We start from the raw sequence: 19,991 nt of genomic DNA, 5'->3' as shown, positions 1-19,991 counted from the left end.
AAGACAGAAACACAACTGATAACTTAGCTTAGCTATACCTCATAAGAATGTCATAAGTCGCCATGCATAAATTACAGTATTGTGATAAGCAGATTCCATGTGAGGCTAAGTTATCATGCTATCACAACATCCGACCTCTTACCTTCTTTTCCATTCTGTCCCCCGACTACACTAGCTAGCCATTCGACCACATGCGCATCCACTCAACCTTCCATAGCAGTCTGCGCAGTGCGCTGTAGCTACACATTGTGCCTCCACTTCTCCACAGCAGTGTTGCCAACTCCTCAGTAAGGAAAGTAGCTATTGGCTGTCCTAAAAGTCGCTAAATGACGTCATCACATAATTTGCATAATTGGCCATGTGCATGTACTTGTGATGGATGCTTTAGGAGAGAGGAATAAAAAAAAAACTAAATATGTTTAGAACTACAAATGAACTTTCTTCTGCCGATTCATGTTTTACATTTACATCCCACCCTGAATGTAAGCCAGGGCGGGATCAGCCAGCGGCGGCTTCCCGCATGCGCGATTCATTTGCAGTCTGGACGTGGAGGGGTGAACGTCTCCTGCTCTGACTGCAGCTGGGAGGGACTGCTGCGTGAGGACTGGGCCGCCTGTGAGTGCTTTGGGACGGGGGTGACGGCAGCACCCGCTGCTCGTTGAGAAGAGTAAAAACGATACGTGCTTTCACGTCAGTCTCCAAAAGTCGCCAATAATACCAGAAAAAGTCGCTAGATTTGTCACTAGTCGATTTTTTGAAAATGTGTCGCTAGAGGGGTCTGAATACACGCTAAATATAGCGACAAAGTCGCTAAATTGGCAACACTGGTTTGCACTGATATTTCCAGTTACAATCGTCCACTCTGCTCCCCTAGATCTAGCAATCGGCGCTTCTGGTTCTCGCTAAATGAGCAGTTTGATTCTTCCGTTACAATTGACAAACGTCACATATAACGCCTCATACAAATGGTCACGTAAATCACGTAGTCGAGTGAGGCAAGCAGGCTTCCGGTTGCCTCACTCGACTACGTGAATTACGTGACCATTTGGTCCACAATAGTTTAAACAATGTCAGATATCCTGAGGTTGTTGGAGATATGTACAGGTGAGCCTTTTCCATTGCATGCAGTGAATATTACAACGTCAACGGATAACCAATAAGAAAAGCGTCTTCTAAACGCCTGTCAATTGCTCATAACAGAGAGGAAGAGGCGAAGCGAGAGATTTCACTATAGCCAAAATCTGTCCAAAAATAAGCCCAGTGTGTTTCTATGGGTTTATTTTTGGACCTAAGCTTGTAGCCTGTCTTCCTGCCTTTGGGACAATGACTCCCATTGTTAGGGCGGAGACATGAGCGTCTTGTCATTATATAAAATAATCTATGCTCATGAGCATGGGATGAATCATACCCTTATCTCGGTGTGGCCGGATCATTTTCCTCAAAATTAACTGCAACAGCAACGTTAGGCTTCAATCTCTTTTAAAACGTTTTAAAAGTGTTGAGGATTACAACTATATTTGCAACGGAATGACGTTGTATGTTTTTCTGGGTGTTCTTTCAATGTATTACCTCCAGGTGTCGAGCTCTGCTGAGCACGGGTGTTTCTGCCAGGTAATCAATGTTCTTCGGCTTCCAATATTTTGCTGCTGTCTGCTAGACATTTCTATTTGTTCGATTTTTGTTGTGCTATGACGAATGCCTCCGAAACTTCACTTTTATGACACATTATGGGATATTTTCTGATTTTCAATTAATAGCCTACCCATTGATTCTTGAGGAATATAACTTATAAATGAGCTGGTACAACTACTGTCTTACTATATAATAACCTAAAATATGTTGTATGACTCCCATTATGTTTTGTTGTTCTTAGAGTCGCTGTAAACAATGTATAATTAAAAAATATGTTTACAACAGGGATGGGCAACTGATCAATCAACAGTTAAAGGAAAACTCCACCCCCCAAAATATTTTGCATCATAAGGGGATGATTTCTGTATTTTGAAAGTTACACAACTTTATTGCTGATAAGCTAAACATTTCGGGACTATGTCAACAATGGACTAATGAAACAAATACCAGAATATCGTTTTTGGGTGGAATCGTCCTTTAAAATAGTAGAAAACACAAGGTGCAATTTTGGTTGTGCATCAGCCGTTTTTCTCGTAAGGTCAGTCACTGACAGTCACTCAATTAGCCCATGTCAGCAAAACATGTTTTAGATTGGTAAATTAGTCTAGCCAGCTATCTAAACTTGTAGTAATCATGGTCGAATTACTGACCAGGAGGGCTCCCATTGATTTTGTTAGTCACTCTCACTCATATATATATATATATATATATATATATATATATATATATATATAACATAACATTTCTCTCCACCCTTTGGCAAAATGTGTAAAATTGCAGGAAATTAGCTTTAAAACAGAAACATTTGATCTGCGCCCCATAACAAAATGAATAGAATTGCATGAAATTAATTAGAAAATTGCTAAATCTTCTCTCTGCCCCATGGCAAAATGTGTAGAATTGTAGCAAACTTGCCTCATGGCCCAAAAAAAATGTATCAACTGTCAAGAGGGGGGCCTCTAAAATATTTTTCTCGCAAGGTGGGGGCCTCCTCCTTAACAAAATTTCACTTAGGGCCCCCAAAAGGCTAGAAACGGCTCTGACAGCATGTGTGGGTATGCAGACCAGTGAGCCACTGCGGCCCATCATGAGTTCCACATTTTTTTGGGGGGCTCCCACCCCCATTAAAGTTGTTAATACCTGGTTTACAACTATCATGTTTACATCATGGACTGGCAGTAGTCTATGAATTATAGGCCCTACAGTTGAAGTAGGCCTACAGGTAATGAAGTACACATTCTTTATTTTAACCACAGGTGACCGGTAGCTTGGATGACTGTGCTTGTGATGTGGAGACAATTGATGCTTTCAACAATGAGCAACTCTTCCCCAAACTTCAGAAGCTACTTGAGTCCGACTATTTCAGGTTTTATAAGGTAAGTCAGACTTCTCACACCTGCCATTTCATGTGTCCCAACTACAGAATGTCATGATAAAATCTCTATGATATCTACGCCTTTGTTTAGGTGAACCTGAATAAGCCATGTCCATTCTGGACAGACAAGGGCCTCTGTGGTCATAAGAACTGTGCTGTGATACCATGTACACCAGTGAGTATCTTTCTAACATTGGCCTACCTCTGTCACTGATCAAATACGGATTCATATAAGTTGAGTGCATAGCAATAGAACGGATCTACCGCTTATTAGACTTGCTTTCAATGAGAATGACTGATCTATAACTCACATTTCTATGTGCATTTGGTCGGGTCGCCCATAAAGCTGCATAGTGGACCTTTTTTAAGATTGTACTCCTGCTCCACAGAATGAGGTTCCAGAGGGACTCAAAACAAATGGCCACCACAGTAAGGTAATATGATTAGGAACTTAATGAAGGGGAATTATTTGAAATGATTAAAAGGGTCATATCACATAGCTACTATAGTGCACTTAGGCAATTTAAATGTGCTAAAACAGTTGAACTAAGTGTTTGTCTGTGTATGCGCGCAGTACTCAGCTGAAGCGAACAACCAGGAGTGTGAGAAGGCTGAGAAGCTTGGAGCAGTGGACAGCTCCCTCAGGTAAGTCACGAATTCTTTGCAGAGTCTGATGTAGCGTGGCGGCAGATTGACGAGGGCGACATTTTAAATAATAAAACCTCACATAATTCTTCCCAAAAACAAAGACAATTTCTCTCAACCAGTGGCATATGGGCTTTTTAGGTGAGCGCTGATGCCGCTCTGTGATAAACAGATAAGCAGGGGCGCAAAATATTTTGCTTGTCCATTCCCAGCGTGCCGCTCCAGGGTGCTGTTGGAGAGACTCATCGCTGCGGTGCTCTACCAACGTTTCGGCAATTTTTTTTAATCAAACATAAATCATGTAGCAGATATAGGATATGGTAGAAAGAGGATATGGCCTTTTCTGTAGCCTACAGGCTGGAGATAAAATGTATGCCAATGTAATGAGACAGACACTTTTTACATCATGCAGGTTTCGCCGATCAAATAGCCTAACCTAAATGGCGCCCAATCAAATAAAAAATGCGCTGGGCCTCCCGAGTGGTGCAGCGGTCTAAGGCATTGCAGTGCTTGAGGCGTCAATACAGACCCGGGTTCGATCCCAGGCTGTGTCACAACTGGCCGTGACCGGGAGTCCCATAGGGCGGCGCAACAATTGGCCCAGCGTCGTGCAGGTTAGGGTAGGGTTTGGCCGGGGGGGCTTTACTTGGCTCATCGCGCTCTAGCGACTCCTTGTGGCGGGCTGGGCGCCTGCAGGCTGACTTCGGTCGTCAGTTGAACGGTGTTTCCTCCGACACATTGGTGCAGCTGGCTTCCGGGTTAAGCGGGCGGGTGTTAAGAAGCGCGGTTTGGCGGGTCATGTTTCGGAAGACGCATGACTCGAGCCTCTCCCGAGCCCATGGAGACGTTGCAGCGATGAGACAAGCTCGTAATTGGATCGCAATTAGATATTACGAAATTGGGAAGAAAAAGGTGTGCTGACATGTTAACAATCAACATATCCTAAAACCAGGTCAAAGTAAAATGGACAGTACGGAATGGACAATCAGGCAACTCGCAACTGCTGTCCAGGAGTTTCAGCCTGTGGGTTAAATTGTCATGACCAGTAGTTTAAAGTTCGTATCTGTACATTCTTGACAAGCTTATCATAGCGAAAAAGAATATACTTCTGCATTTCCCGCTGTGTAAACACATTGATTCTCATTGCAAATATGCTCAGGATAACTCCTGATTAAGTTGGGTAGCTGATATTCAGAGATTAAATAGCCATATTGATTAGTCACAGTAATCAGGACTAATAAAGCCAATGCAACTGCCTGTTTTAGAAACGGTGGGCCTACCACATGGATGGGCATTCATAAAATTCTATTGCGGGCCAACACTGTAGGCTACACCCCAGTAAGCACAGACAGACGTCTTTTGGACATAGATTTTTTGTTCTGGTCTGGACCAAATCTGAACCAATCATGGATGTCTATGTTTGGTTCAGATGTCTATAAATTACGTCTTTTCAACTTTAATTCAGAACCGAAAATGAACCTAACTTCAACATCCGGAAAATACTTATTTTTCAACATCCGTAAAATACGTATTTTCACCTTTCATTCAAAACCTAAAATGAACCTAACTTCAACATCTGGAAAATACGTATTTGGCTTATTGGGACTATTCTAGTTTTGCGGAAGGCAGCTATTATTTTTTGTCTCTCCTAGGGCGGCAGAGCGGCCAGGACCGGGCCAGATACTACTTCACCCCTTGTGTTGTATCAATAGCTTGACATCCCTGTGGTTGTTTCTCTGTGCAGTGAGGAGACCAGGCAGGCCCTTGTGGAATGGAACAAGCATGATGACGAAGCAGAGCGATTCTGTGTGATTGACGGTAAGTTAAACATGTTCTCTTCTCAGTGAAGGATTTTGTAGAATTTAAATATTTTGAACGTTAAACTTGTCCAACTATCTGTGAAGGACTGCTAGACTTTTAACATTTATTTGTGCCTGCGGCAACAGCCTTTCATTCAAGAGGGATGTTAAAGGGAAGACATTTTACATAAATCTTCCATCCTCTTAGCATCCTCTTGTGCTGTAGGCTACAGTATGGTAGAATAGATGCAACAGACTCATCCTCTTAATGAAGGTTAATTCATATGCTGTTTATTCTAAGATGAGGAGTCTCCTGATTCCCAGTATGTGGATCTACTGCTAAATCCAGAGCGCTTCACTGGATACAAGGGGCCGGAAGCCTGGCAAATCTGGAACAGCATCTATGAGGAGAACTGCTTCAAGTAAGACTTGGTTACACTTTATAATAACTTTCATGAATAAGTCATTTTAAATGCTTTATACATGTCATACATGCTTATGAGTTGTAATGCTTATAAATGTTCATAAATGCTTCTCTTGGATGTGAATCAGTTGCCTCTTAAACAATGAAACGGCATTGCAATTTAGATTTTGGATGTTTACAGTAGGCTACAATATGATTTTTCCTCAGACCATACACTGTGAAGCGACCTCTAAATCCTATGGTATCTTACAGTGGTAAGTCCACGTGATTTACCCACTGTAGTAATTCCATGATCTCCAAATGCAATAAATAGCTTTAAAGAATAAGTGTCAAGAATATACAGTATATATTTTGTGTTGCAACCAAAGATGTTCATTTATCTTTGTTTCTTTCCACTCACAGGAACTGATGGTAAGTATCATGTTGTTTACAATTATAGTTATTTTGGACCATGGAATGTTTGTTCATTGAGCTCAATGAGTATCCCATAAAATCAATAATCTCATGTCTTTGCAGGGAAGACATTTTACAGTTGGCTGGAAGGTAAGCATTTAAACACTTGTAACATTGACCAAAACTCATTCTAAACCATTATCAGGAGAGCGGCAGGTAGCCTAGCGGATAGAGGTTTGAATCCCAGAGCCGACAAGGTGAAAAATCAGCCGATATGCCCTTGAGCAAGGCACTTAACCCTAATTGCTGTGGATGAGAGCGTCTGCTAAATGACTTAAATGTAAATTAATGACGTCCACTCTTTGGCCTATGAATATCATGAAGGACAATGTTCTGACACATTTACACCTTTCACACTATTGTGCCGTGCCGAGCTATCTTGGTTACGCATCTACCGTGCTGGAAAAGGACAATATGAAAAGAAAATATCAGAGCCAGCACAGTGCGGTTGAAGTCAACCTCATAGTGTGAAAAGGGCTGCTAGGTTGACTGACCAATGAGCCTCAGTTGTCTATCCTCCCAGGCCAGTGTGTGGAGAAGAGGGCTTTCTTTAGGCTGGTCTCTGGGCTCCACTCCAGCATCAACATACACCTGAGTGCCCGGTACCTCCTGGATGGTGAGTCACTCACACACACACACGCAAACACACACACACACACACACATCCAGAGAGAGGAAGCTGGTTGGTACACTACATGATCAAAAGTATGTGGACACCTGCTCGTCGAACATCTCACTACAAAATCATGGGCATTAATATGGAGTTGGTCCCCCCCTTTGCTGCTATAACAGCCTCCACTCTTCTGGGAAGGCTTTCCACTAGATGTTGAAACATTGCTGCGGGGACTTGTTTCCATTCAGCAACTAGCATTAGTGAGGTCGGGCACTGATGTTGGGCGATTAGGCCTGGCTCGCAGTCAGTGTTCCAATTCATCCCAAAGGTGTTCGATGGAGTTGAGGTCATGGATCTGTGCAGGCCAGTCAAGTTCTTCCACACCGATCTCGACAAACCATTTCTGTATGGACCTTGCTTTGTGCACGGGGGCATTGTCATGCTGAAACAGGAAAGGGCCTTCCGCAAACTGTTGCCACAAAGTTGGAAATGCAGAATCGTCTAGAATGTCATTGTATGCTGTAGCGTTAAGATTTCCCGTCACTGAAACTAAGGGGCCTAGCCCGAACCATGGAAAAACAGCCCCAGATCATTATTCCTCCTCCACCAAACTTTACAGTAGGCACTATGCATTGGGACAGGTAGCGTTCTCCTGGCATCTGCCAAACCCAGATTTGTCCGTTGGACTGCCAGATGGTGAAGCGTGATTAATCACTCCAGAGAACGCGTTTCCACTGTTCCAGAGTCCGAGCTTTACACCACTCCAGCCGACGCTTGGCATTGCGCATGGTGATCTTAGGCTTGTGTGCGGCTGCTCGGCCATGGAAACCCATTTCATGAAGCTCCCGACGAACAGTTGTTGTGCTGACATTGCTTCCAGAGGCAGTTTGGAGTGTTGCAACCGAGGACAGACGATTTTTACTACGTGCTTCAACACTCGGCGGTCCCATTCTGTGAGCTTGTATGGCCTACCACTTCGCGGCTGAGCCATTGTTGCTCCTAGACGTTTCCACTTCACAATAACAGCACTTACAGTTAATCGGGGCAGCTCTAGCAAGGCAGAAATTTGATGAACTGACTTGTTGGAAAGGTGGCTTCCTATGGCGGTGCCACGTTGAAAGTCACTGAGCTCTTCAGTAAGGCCATTCTACTGCCAATGTTTGTCTATGGAGATTGCATGGCTGTGTGCTCGATTTTATACACCTGTACAACAGGTGTGGCTGAAATAGCAGAATCCACTAATTTGAAGGGGTGTCCACATACTTTTGTATGTATGTGTGTGTGTATATATATATATATATATATATATATATATATATAGTGTATATTTGGATTTGTTTTTTTAGTCATTCTTCAATGCAGTAGTTTTCTTCTCCCTATAACTTTATTCAATCCGAACCGCTATGTGGATTTTAGGGGTAAATTTATGGATACTTGTTTTGCCTTTTGGTTAAATACCTAATCCAGTTCCTATTGAATCTTTAATCCACGTTTCTGCATGTTGCCCAGATGAACTGTTATGCACATATTTACTTTTCACCTCTTTATGTCTGCAATGGAAATATTCCATGGGAATATATATTGCAATATGTCCATTGATGAGGGGTGTATCAAAGAACCTGTAAAGAAACAACTGCTAGCCCCAAACCCCTCCCCCCTAGACAGATAGATCTGAGAGGATTGGACAAGATGTAAGCAAGCCTATCAGAGGGCAAGGTGGAGCTATACTGCTTAAATCAAATCATCTCAGCTCTACAAGTGTCTAGGGGGTATTGGATAGTGGTTGTTTCTGTACAGGGCCAAAGTCTCACCTCCCTCCTCCTCCTCAGACAACTGGTTCCAGAAGAAGTGGGGTCACAATGTCTCCGAGTTCCAGCAACGTTTTGATGCCCAGCTGACCAACGGTGAGGGCCCAAAGAGGCTGCGCAACATCTACTTCCTCTACCTGATCGAGCTGCGTGCCCTGGCCAAAGTCCTGCCTCTTCTCCAGCGCCCCTCCTTCCAGCTGTACACTGGCCAACCCACCCAGGACAGACGACACAAACGCCTGCTCCTAGAGCTCCTCCAGGTGGCCAAGTGAGTGTACAGCAGGCAAAGAATTACTGGGTCAATCCAATTATGTACAACCATTTACATTACATTTTTACATTTTAGTCATTTAGCAGACGCTCTTATCCAGAGCGACTTACAGTTAGTGAATACATTTTTTTTTATATACTGGCCCCCCGTGGGAATCGAACCCACAACCCTGGCGTTGCAAACGCCATGCTCTATCAACTGAGCTACATCCCTGCCGGCCATTCCCTCCCCTACCCTGGACGACGCTGGGCCAATTGTGCGCCGCCCATGAGTCTCCCGGTCGCGGCCGGCTGCGACAGAGCCTGGATTCGAACCAGGATCTCTAGTGGCACAGTTAGCACTGCGATGCAGTGCCTTAGACCACTGCGCCACTCAGGAGTACAACCACTATACAGAATGTATAAATATGTCTTTGGTTTCCAGATGAATTAACAGTATATTGATACACCATGTTAAACAAACAACATTATACTATAGCAGGGTTCCCCAACTGGTGGACTGCGGACCAAATTTTTTCAGCAGGTGGTTTTATTTGGCACCCCTAGTTTTCGGATAAAAAATCTACTTTTTTAAAAGAAATATGTTGGACATAAAAGACATAAAAACACCAGGAAATCAGTTTCAAGTGATTGTCATTTTAAGAAATATGTTCCCAAGTGTTCCCACGCATACAAGTGATCATAAACAAAGGTAAGCAAGGTTTGAAATGATTGTTTTAGTCAAACATATCGGTTTGGGCTTCTTGCGGTCAATTTGCAATCTACAAATTATTTGTAATTATGTTCCGGCCCCCTGACCATCTGCTCAAGAAACAAATTGGCCCGCGGCTGAATCTAGTTGATAATCTCTGTCCTATACAGTATTATTCATGCAGTCTTCATAAGCACTCCATATATGCTTCATAAATCATGTGTAAGCAAAATCATATTACATAAAAGGTGATGTACTCTAAAAGGTATGTGCTTGTGTTGTATCATCGCAGTGAAACACTCTTAACACCCCTTCAGGTCTTTCCCTTTGCACTTTGACGAGACGTCTCTGTTTGCTGGGAATAAGGAGGAATCTGCCAATCTCAAGGTCAGTATGCTATAGGCCTACAGTATAGTACTCTTAGAACACATTGAACTCTCTGGACGTTATGTAGTCATGTCTGTTGAACTACTAAACCACTATCTGTGCTTCTCTTTCTGTTGTTATTTCTCTCTCTCTTTTTCTTTTCGTTGACGTCAGGAGGATTTCAGGCTGACCTTCCGCAACATCTCCAGGATCATGGACTGTGTGGGATGCTTTAAGTGCAGGCTCTGGGGCAAACTACAGGCGAGTGAACAGGAGAGTCCTCTTAACTGTGTGTGTGTGATATTTGACTGCTCAGACCTTTATTGTGGTGATACAAAGATCTATTTTAGTTAGTGAGGTAATGTTGTTATTATACTGTATTGTAGAGACCTTGACCAATGTAGAGGGATTGAGGTGACTTGGGTTGTTATGAATGCTATAAGTATGCTCTCTCACTCCATGCAGACTCAGGGGTTAGGCACAGCCCTGAAGATCTTGTTTTCCGAGCGACAGATCGAGGCTCTGCCCAAATCCAGCAGTGCCCGGCTCACTTTCCAGCTCAGTCGCCAAGAGATAGTGTCCCTCCTCAATGCCTTTGGAAGGTACAATAGTCCCTGGCATAGAATTAGATATACTAGAAAAGACATGCCAGTTCAAATCAACATAATATATATGGCCCTCACTCATTTTAACTTTCAACCACTCTTAACTCTACTCAAACCCATTTCATACAGCAACTTCCCTGTGTAAAATAAAAGGTTTACATTTTGTTTTTCAGGATTTCAACAAGCATCAGAGAGTTGGAGAACTTCCGATCACTGCTGTCTAAGGTCCGGTAGCCTGAACCCACACATCCCTACAGAGAGCCACATACCCACAAAAGAATGACCAGGCTGATTTGAAATTATTCAAAATACAACAACCGCATCAGCATGTAGCTGCGGTGTTTGGGGCTGCTGAAAGACACAAGTGAAAGTCCTGACAAGTGACTTACAAGGGATCTAACTAAACAAACAAAGGAACATGGACAGTAGCCAATCCCCTTTGAGCTACTTGGCAATTAGGGTGTTTTCACACCTAGTTTTGAGCTACAGTTCGAATCAGAGTTCGAGTATTTGTTCCATTGTATTTTTTTAATTTGGTCCTGTTGGTTTCATTGCCAAATGTCAAATGAACTAAAATTCCTAAACAAAACCACCTGTCCATGCAAGTCATTGGTTTATTGGACAAAGATGCTCACGTTAAATCAATCTATGATTATCATGAAGCATCACTTGTGTGTCCCAATCTTCATATTATTTCCACTTTGGTCTTCCAAAAACATGCAGCAATAGCTGCTCTAACTGCTATGTGAATAGGCAATATTCAGGAGCCTATATCCCCAGTATAGCCCCATCTACCCTAATCTGCATCGGATGCACTCATAAATGCGCTGCAACTCAGAGAATGTTTCAGAGATAACAAGTTGTGATGATGCGTGCATTTCATCAAATGGTCGCAGTCAAACCATGAATACTGCGTGACTCTGGTTATTTTCCTGTGTTTGGTCTGGACTGCGTTCTCACCTGCAGCGAACCTCACCACGGTACGAATTAAATCGGAAAAACCGCTCCAAACCAATTGAGTGTGAAAGCACCCATAGATACTGTATCAGGGTAAAAAATATATATATACTTTGCACCATTTTGCTTCCACAATGGGTTTATTGGCGAGTGGTTGACTATGTTGCCCACATCAAACATACATATGTAAAACGCATTGACCAATCATTGATAGAAGTTTGACACTCCTCAGGGCCTTTCTAAGTGCTTATCCACTTGTTTCTCAATAGCCGATTGGCTGTAAGGCAACTGAATAATGTCATGTTTTCTTTGAAAAAAATAAACATTGGCATGTCCTACACCGTCTACATAAAGAGCGCACACACTTTTGGTGAGGGAAAAGATAATATACAAATGAAAAAGAAAGTTGCACACATCTCTTCTTGCTGTAAGAGTAAGTAGCTTTGTCAGAAAGGCCCCGATCTCCTGTTTCTGTAGCAGTTTGATGAACAAGTAGACCCGCTGGACAGGACGCTAGTCTATCACAGGGACTTATGCTGAGTGCCAAGTAGAGAGCCATCAGGTCCTATTTCTAGAGTCTTTGGTTATGGCTTGCTCAGTGATTGAACTCCCAACCTTCCAATCTCAGGGAGGACACTCTAACCACAAGGCCACTGAGTGGTTATCCACTTGCTGTGGATTTATTGAATCACTTTTTCAGATAAGAGCCTTCATCAGGGTGACACTGGATTAACCAAGGCTCTTTAGCCGAAATGTTGGTCAAATAAATCCACAGCAAGAAGATGAATGTGCGATGTTCGACTATCTGTTCCCTATCAAGGTCAGCACCATGGGTAGCCTTTGAAATTATACACATTTATCAATGCCGTTTCCAGTCCTCCAGCACGTCAATAATTATATAGTGAGCTCCAAAAGTATTGGGACAGTGACACATTTGTTGTCGTTTTGGCTCTGTACTCCAGCACTTTGGATTTGAAATGCTACAATGATTATGAGGTTAAAGTGCAGACTTTCAGCTCATTTGAGGATATTTTCATCCATATCGAGTGAACAGTTTCAAAATTACAGCACTTTTTGTACATAGTCCCCCCATGTTAGGGGACACAAGGGTTTTTCTTTATTTTTAGTATGTTCTACATTGTAGAATAATAGTGAAGACATCAAAACTATGAAATAACACATATGGAATCATGTAGTAAACAAAATAAAATATATTTTAGATTCTTCAAAGTAGCCACCATTTGCCTTGATGACAGCTTTGCACACTCTTGGCATTCTCTCAACCAGCTTCACCTAGAATGCTTTTCCAACAGTATTGAAGGAGTTCCCACATATGCTGAGCACTTGTTGGCTGCTTTTCCTTCACTCTGCAGTCCAACTTATCCCAAACTATCTCAATTGGGTTGAGGTCGGGGGATTGTGGAGGTCAGGTCATCTGATGCAGGACTCCATCACTCTCCTTCTTAGTCAAATAGCCCTTACACAGCCTGGAGGTGTGTTGGGTCATTGTCCTGTTGAAAAACAAATGATAGTCCCACTAAGTGCAAACCAGATGGGATGGCGTATCGCTGCAGAATACTGTGGTAGCCATGCTGGTTAAGTGTGCCTTGAATTCTAAATAAATCACAGTGTCACCAGCAAAGCATCCCCACACCATCACACCTCTTCCATGCTTCACGGTGGGAACCACACAATCGGAGATCAGCCGTTCACCTACTCTGCGTCTCACAAAGACACGGTGGTTGGAACCAACATTTTGAAATTTGGACTAATCAGACCAAAGGACAGATTTCCACCGGTCTAATGTACATTGCTCTTGTTTCTTGGCCCAAGCCAGTCTCTTCCTATCTGTGTCCTTTAGTAGTGGTTTCTTTGCAGCAATTCGACCATGAAGGCCTGATTCACGCAGTCTCCTCTGAACAGTTGATGTTGAGATCTGTCTGTTACCTGAACTCTGTGAAGCAGTTATTTGGGCTGCAAGTTCTGAGGCTGGTAACTCTAATGAACTTATCCTCTGCAGCAGAGGTAACTATGGGTCTTCCTTTCCTGTGGCGGTCCTCATGAGAGCCAGTTTCATCATAGCGTTTGATGGTTTTTGCGACTGCACTTGAAGAAACATTCAAAGTTCTTGAAATGTTCCGTATTGACTGACCTTCATGTCTTAAAGTAATGATGGAGTGTCGTTTGTCTTTGCTTATTTGAGCTGTTCTTGCCATAATATGGACTTGGTCTTTTACCAAATAGGGCTATCTTCTTTATACCAACCCTACCTTGTCACAACACAACTAATTGGCTCAAACGCATAAAGAAGGAATTAAATTCCACAAATTAACTTTTAAGTTACACATGTTAATTGAAATGCATTCCAGGTGACTACCTCATGAAGCTGGTTAAGAGAATGCCAAGAGTGTGCAAAGCTGTCATCAAGGCAAAGGGTTGCTACTTTGAAGAATCTAAAATCTATTTTGATTTGTTTAACATTTACATTTACATTTTAGTCATTTAGCAGACGCTCTTATCCAGAGCGACTTACAGGAGCAATTAGGGTTAAGTGCCTTGCTCAAGGGCACATTTACGTCATTTAGCAGACGCTCTTATCCAGAGCGACTCACAAATTGGTGCATTCACCCTATAGCCAGTGGGATAACCACTTTACAATTTTTTTTGGGGGGGGGGTAGAAGGATTACTTTATCCTATCCCAGGTATTCCTTAAAGAGGTGGGGTTTCAAATGTCTCCGGAAGGTGGTGAGTGACTCCGCTGTCCTGGCGTCGTGAGGGAGCTTGTTCCACCATTGGGGTGCCAGAGCAGCGAACAGTTTTGACTGGGCTGAGCGGGAACTATGCTTCCGCAGAGGAAGGGGAGCCAGCAGGCCAGAGGTGGATGAACGCAATGCCCTCGTTTGGGTGTAGGGACTGATCAGAGCCCGAAGGTAACACTTTTTTGGTTACTACATGATTCCATATGTGTTATTTTATAGTTTATGTCTTCACTATTATTCTACAATGTAGAAAATAGTTTTTAAAAAATAAAGAAAACCCTGGAATGAGTAGGTGTGTCCAAACCTTTGACTGGTACTGTAAGTTAATTTGTCCCAATACTTTTGGTCCCTTCAAAAGGGGGGACTATGTACAAAAGTGCTGTAATTTCAAAACGGTTCACCCGATATGGATGAAAATACCCTAAAAATAAAGCTGACAGTCTGCACTTTAACCTCCAGTGGATTTGATGATGATACAATGCCTAAGTGCTGGAGTACAAAGCCAAATCATAAAATGTGTCACTGTCCCAATACTTTTGGAGCTCACATTTGTTTTTCACCAGTACACAAACACATTTGTTTTTTTATAATGCATTCCACTGCTAATCTGATTCAAGTGACGCAAATGCTGTCTTTGATAACCCTTCACACTGACTGTATTGACCACATGCTTAGGAATCCTCGTGAAGGATGTTAATTGTGTTTCTGGATCAGAGAGGAATGGGAATACAACAGTCGATTGAAAGGCCGTCTTCTCTGTCAAAACACACGGGAGCTCGAGCCCGATCTGATTTAAAACCCAGATAATTCAATAATAGTCGAGGAGGGTTCAGCCAAGACCCAAAACCCGATTTCGACGTCCAGTCGTCCACAGGCTAGAGAACTATGTGAGCGGTTAACGTTGGTCAGTACTAAGGAATGCAAACCGTTAACTCCTACCGCACCGGTTATGGTTGGCACCATCAGAGAAAGTGGTTGATTTATATTTATGGTTGATTTATCAGTCGCAGTGACAACCAGAGGATTCTTGAGCCTTGAGAACTGGGTCATGTTCATTAGACACAGAAGAATACACACTGAAACGGGATGAAACTACCTGGACATCCAATAAGAAATGCTAATTTTCGTTTTCCGTTGCAAAACAATTTAAAACAGCCATTACATGTCCTGATTAACACGACCCTGCTTTGCTCTTTTTCTACGTGTTGTGCTCTTGAATGCAGCCTCGTTCTGTAGGGGAGATCTGTTTTTATACTGTTTTTGGTTATGGCTTGTTTCTCAATAGCCATATTTAACCCAAGACCAATGGGCAAAGTCATTTATTGAAGAAATTGCCAAGAGCCTTTCCAGTCTAAAAGCAGTTTGGCCAACTAATACGGGCTGGTAAAAATAAAAGGTATTTGTGGAGAAAATCATGATATTTGCTGCTGCAGGGCTTTTTAGATGTCAAAAACATATCTTAGATTCATGTGAAGACAGCTCTCATTGCCTCTCATGCCATTTCACTCACATCCTCAAAATACTGACCAATAGCCGAAAGGGCAAGGGTCAAGTACTATGACCCCTTCACCTCTATCAAATCCTTTTACTGTTCGATTGGGGGTGGATTAACCAAGGTTGACCTTCAGAACATACACGCACACGCATAGTTTTGTTTTTTAAACAGTGCAGTAAAACTTTATTTTAACATGGTAGTGCTTGCATATACATCTTTAGTTATCTATGAAAGATGGGTAAACGTGTTATATTCATTGGCCACCAACAAAGAATAAGAGACTAATTATTATAAAAGGCTAAACATGCTCTTTGCGAGACAAGAGCTGAGATGGCAATAGATTTCACAGAAACAAAATAAGATCAATAAAAATACAATACTTTCAACTCCTACATTTGAATGCAGTATCTCCCCAATCGTTGCTGTTAAAGGGTAATTTGTGTTCATGCTGGATAGAATGCTTGATGTTCTTGGATATGACGGTCAAAATATAAAGGTTTTCAGAGAACCTCTGTCAGTATTTTCCCATTGATTATAGCTGCCTGCTCACTTCTGCTTACTAACAGATTTGCTGCAACCATCACACACGTATGCTACACATAAGCTAACAGCAACAACAAAATAACAACTTAGTTTGAGACTCCAAAGCAGGTAAAGGGAAAGATTATTTAAACCATCTGTTTGTTACTACACCCAAATCCATGACCCTGCGGAATCCACCTCTAAAATTATTATATAAAAAAAACAAAAAAAAAACAGGCTAGCTGGAATTGGCTTGTGGCCCTGGGAGGGTGAGAGAAAGTTCAACCTGAGGTTACACTTTCTCACTTCCAGTCCCACTGAACACTTCCTGAATGAACACCAAAGGTCAAAGGTGCCATTAGCCCCAAACACAGATGGGTGGGAAAATAAAATAGAATGTACTTCAAATATGATTGCATTTGCCCACTGATTGTGTTTGTCAGCTGATATTCATGGAAGGTAAGAAAACGAAATATAAAAATCACATTTTTAGAGAGCAATTCCCCTTGCCCTCTCTGAACAGGTTCTTGCAAACAACACAAAACCCTGTTCAACAGCGAAAAACAAAGGAAAGACAACCAAGAGATTTCTTACCTCCTACCTAAACCATTGATGTGCATATAAGCAAGTTTAGCAAACACATACTCACACAGAGACGAACACACAAACACTTGCCCTGTACACCTGGGCAGTACCACTAAATCGACATAAAACAATTCTAAATTAGTAGCCATGGGGTATAACAAAAAACAAACATGGAATTCAGTTTAAATGGAAATAAGTAGAAGGACATATATACAGCATTTTGTGCTAGACGTTTTCCAGAAGGAAAAACATTTACAGTAACATGTAATGGCACATTTCTAGGTGTCCCTGTATGATAGTGTAGCCTGGTCATAGATCTGTCTGCGCTGTCCTACTAACTCTTATGGCCAATGGCTTGAATATGACCAGAGGAGTTGGCAAGACAGCACAAACACATTAGGGACTAATGATGGTGAGCTTGATGGCGTAAACAAGCACATGGATACAGCTACTGTATACTATTATTATTATGTTAGGGGAGACTGAGGGATATATTATAGTCAAGATAGAGAGGGAGGGTGTATTTAAGCCTGTCTATCCCTCTCTGATGCCGATTAGCCTGGCCCCAGTTCTGTTTGTGCTGTCTGGTGACAATAAGAGTTGGCAAGACGGCACAAACAGATCTATAAAACATGTTGATCCGATCACTCCGCCGATCCACATTTGGTCCGTACGTTCACTTTACTGGGTCCAGAGCAGAACATTCATTCAGAAACATTATGTTCCCCCAAAGTCTATGCTCCATCAAGGGCCTCTCGCCAAAACGGAGGCCCCCAGGAGCAGGTGTACCATCCTGGGATTGTCCCGCTAGGCAAGCTGGAGGCTCGAGACTCGTTTTTAGGCCCGGCTCTCAATCTGTGCGCGCTTTGGAAAAAGTGGCCTTCCTCTTTCACAGTCTTTGACAGCGGTGAAAGATTGAAACGCACAGTGTTAACACTTCCCACGGTGTCCCAGTGCACGTTAGGTTTGAATACCGAGGGCATTGCCCATGATTATAGCCTCGATTGGTGTTGGTTTGGAAGGGCATCGTCATGGATGGCTCATTGCACAGGTATCAACTAATCTTCTACAGGGAAGTGAGTCAGGGTCTAGGGAACACACAGGAACATCATGATAGTCAGATTGTATTAGGAGCCGAGTCTCCAGGATCTTGTCCTCAGAATGTGAAGTGAGGGGATTTTTTAAGTGCAAATGTCACCTCCAGACTCATGGAGGGGAGTCTATGTGCAACGGTGAGGCGGGGAGAACTGTCCAGTGGACCGAACCAAAATAGGCAAGGGATAAGGGGACAAAAACATAAGTGCTGGTCCACGCACTTGTCTGGTCCCTGAGAGTGATAGAGGACTTAATATTCGGTCTGATGTCCGACAAAATACAGTATGTGTGTGTGGAAAAGCTGAGATGCACAATCCACAATCCTTTCCATACAGACATTTACTTATTTTCCTCTACAGACTCTCCCCAGTTTTCAGGAATAGTAGAATGTTCCAGGACTATGGAATTAGAAACATTGGAAAGCTTTTTTAATAAAATAAATATCACTTAACTGACCACTCCCTAACCACCGCTGACCTCAAATGACCTCCCCTCGTCTGGGCCCGTCTGACCCCAGAAACACCAACTTCGTCGCCATGGCTACAACAAGCTGAGCAGGTAAGTAGAGCTGGTGGGGGAGGGGACAGGTCGATAGCTGGAATGAGGAAGTCACACAGTGTCAGTCACAGGGTCGCCAGGGTAACCAAGGGTCGTAGCCATGTAGCTGAAGGTCAGGACCGGCCCTTTCCTGAGTGAAGGATTGTTTTCAGGGGTATCTACTGGGGCCGGTGGGAGTGGTTAGTTCTGAGGAGTGCAGTAGTGATTTTGGGGGGTGAAATAGTAGTTCTGGGGGGTGGAGTAATAGTTATGGTGCTGGTTGGTCTGGATGTTTCCGTAGGCTAAGAGGAGGGGGGCAGTGGAGGTCTGGGGGCCGTTGGGGAGTTGGGGGACCCCCGTCAGGCTGCCGTTCCTCTGGGTGGAGCCGTACCAGCTGGGGCCCAACTGGGGCGTAGAGGACAGGACACTACTGTGGGATGGAAGAGACAAAGTTAACTCAGCATTGTATGGGAGATTTAGGATGTGACAGGTTTCTGTACGGGGGATATACTGTAGGTTGTTATAGCTGACTGTGGCTGGAATGTAGGGTGTTATGTCTGTGTGTGGGATATATGATGTTAGGGGAGACTGAGGGATAAAGGATGTTAGGTGACTGTTTGGGGATATAGGATGTTACAGGTTACTGTACAGGCGATATAGAATGGTTTTAGGTGAATGTATACGGACAATATAGGATGCAATATAGATGACTGTGTACAGGGGATATATACTGAACAAAAATATAAACGCAACATCAAGTTTGCAGACGACACAACAGTAGTAGGCCTGATTACCAACAATGACGAGACAGCCTACAGGGAGGTGGTGAGGGCCCTGGCGGAGTTGTGCCAGGAACATAACCTCTCCCTCAACGACAACAAAACGAAGGAGCTGATCGTGGACTTCAGGAGACAGCAGAGGGACCACGCCCCCCATCCACATCAACGGGACCGCAGTGGAGAAGGTGAAAAGCTTCAAGTTCCTCGGCGTACACATCACTGACAATCTGAAATGGTCTACCCACACAGATAGTGTGGTGAAGAAGGTGCAATAGCGCCTCTTCAACCTCAGGAGGATGAAGAAATTTGGCTTGGCCCCTAAGACCTTCAAAAACTTTTACAGATGCCTGCCCTCCAGGACACCTACAGCACCCGATGTCACAGGAAGGCCAAAAAGATCATCAAGGACATCAACCACCGAGACACGGCCTGTTCACCCCGCTATCATCCAGAAGGCGAGGTCAGTACAGGTGCATCAAAGCTGGAACTGAAAGACTGAAAAACTGCTTCTTCTCAAGGCCATCAGACTGTTAAATAGCCATCACTAGCCGGCCTCCACCCAGTACCCTGCCCTGAACTT

General features: G+C 43.2%; 2 protein-coding genes across 4 annotated transcripts in view; one reads left to right on the top strand and one right to left on the bottom strand.

Annotated features, from left to right (window-relative positions):
* The first annotated feature begins 1,158 nt into the window (after window positions 1-1,158).
* Window positions 1,159-11,976, top strand: LOC121545174 (ERO1-like protein alpha). The gene is made up of 16 exons (XM_041855627.2): window positions 1,159-1,611; window positions 2,889-3,008; window positions 3,099-3,182; window positions 3,397-3,441; window positions 3,582-3,652; window positions 5,397-5,470; window positions 5,753-5,873; window positions 6,083-6,129; window positions 6,278-6,286; window positions 6,392-6,418; window positions 6,852-6,944; window positions 8,771-9,017; window positions 10,028-10,097; window positions 10,251-10,337; window positions 10,542-10,678; window positions 10,855-11,976. The coding sequence occupies exons 1-16, from the start codon at window positions 1,528-1,530 to the stop codon at window positions 10,913-10,915; spliced, it is 1,377 nt and encodes a 458-aa protein (XP_041711561.1). The 5' UTR covers window positions 1,159-1,527; the 3' UTR covers window positions 10,916-11,976.
* A 4,071-nt stretch (window positions 11,977-16,047) lies between these two features.
* The window catches only part of LOC121545173 (G protein-coupled receptor 137Ba), a 68,704-nt gene continuing 64,760 nt past the window's right edge, over window positions 16,048-19,991 (bottom strand). For 2 of the 3 annotated variants that reach the window (XM_041855622.2, XM_041855624.2), the window contains exon 7: window positions 16,048-19,062. In XM_041855622.2, the coding sequence (XP_041711556.1) occupies window positions 18,834-19,062 (229 nt within the window). In that variant the 3' untranslated portion in view covers window positions 16,048-18,833. The remainder of the gene's footprint in view (window positions 19,063-19,991) is intronic. The other variant, XM_041855623.2, reaches the window with a different exon arrangement.

This window comes from Coregonus clupeaformis, chromosome 29 (genome assembly GCF_020615455.1).
Source record: "Coregonus clupeaformis isolate EN_2021a chromosome 29, ASM2061545v1, whole genome shotgun sequence".
Classification (NCBI taxonomy): Eukaryota; Metazoa; Chordata; class Actinopteri; order Salmoniformes; family Salmonidae; genus Coregonus; species Coregonus clupeaformis.
Note: the sequence above shows the minus strand (reverse complement) of the source record. Positions and strands in the feature narration are given on the sequence as shown.

Coding starts and splice junctions, on each gene's coding strand:
- LOC121545174 (XM_041855627.2), top strand. CDS start 1,528: ATGACGTTGTATGTTTTTCTGGGTGTTCTTTCAATGTATTACCTCCAG. Junction 3,442..3,581: donor CAAATGGCCACCACAGTAAG/GTAATATGATTA, acceptor GTATGCGCGCAG/TACTCAGCTGAAGCGAACAA. Junction 5,874..6,082: donor TATGAGGAGAACTGCTTCAA/GTAAGACTTGGT, acceptor ATTTTTCCTCAG/ACCATACACTGTGAAGCGAC.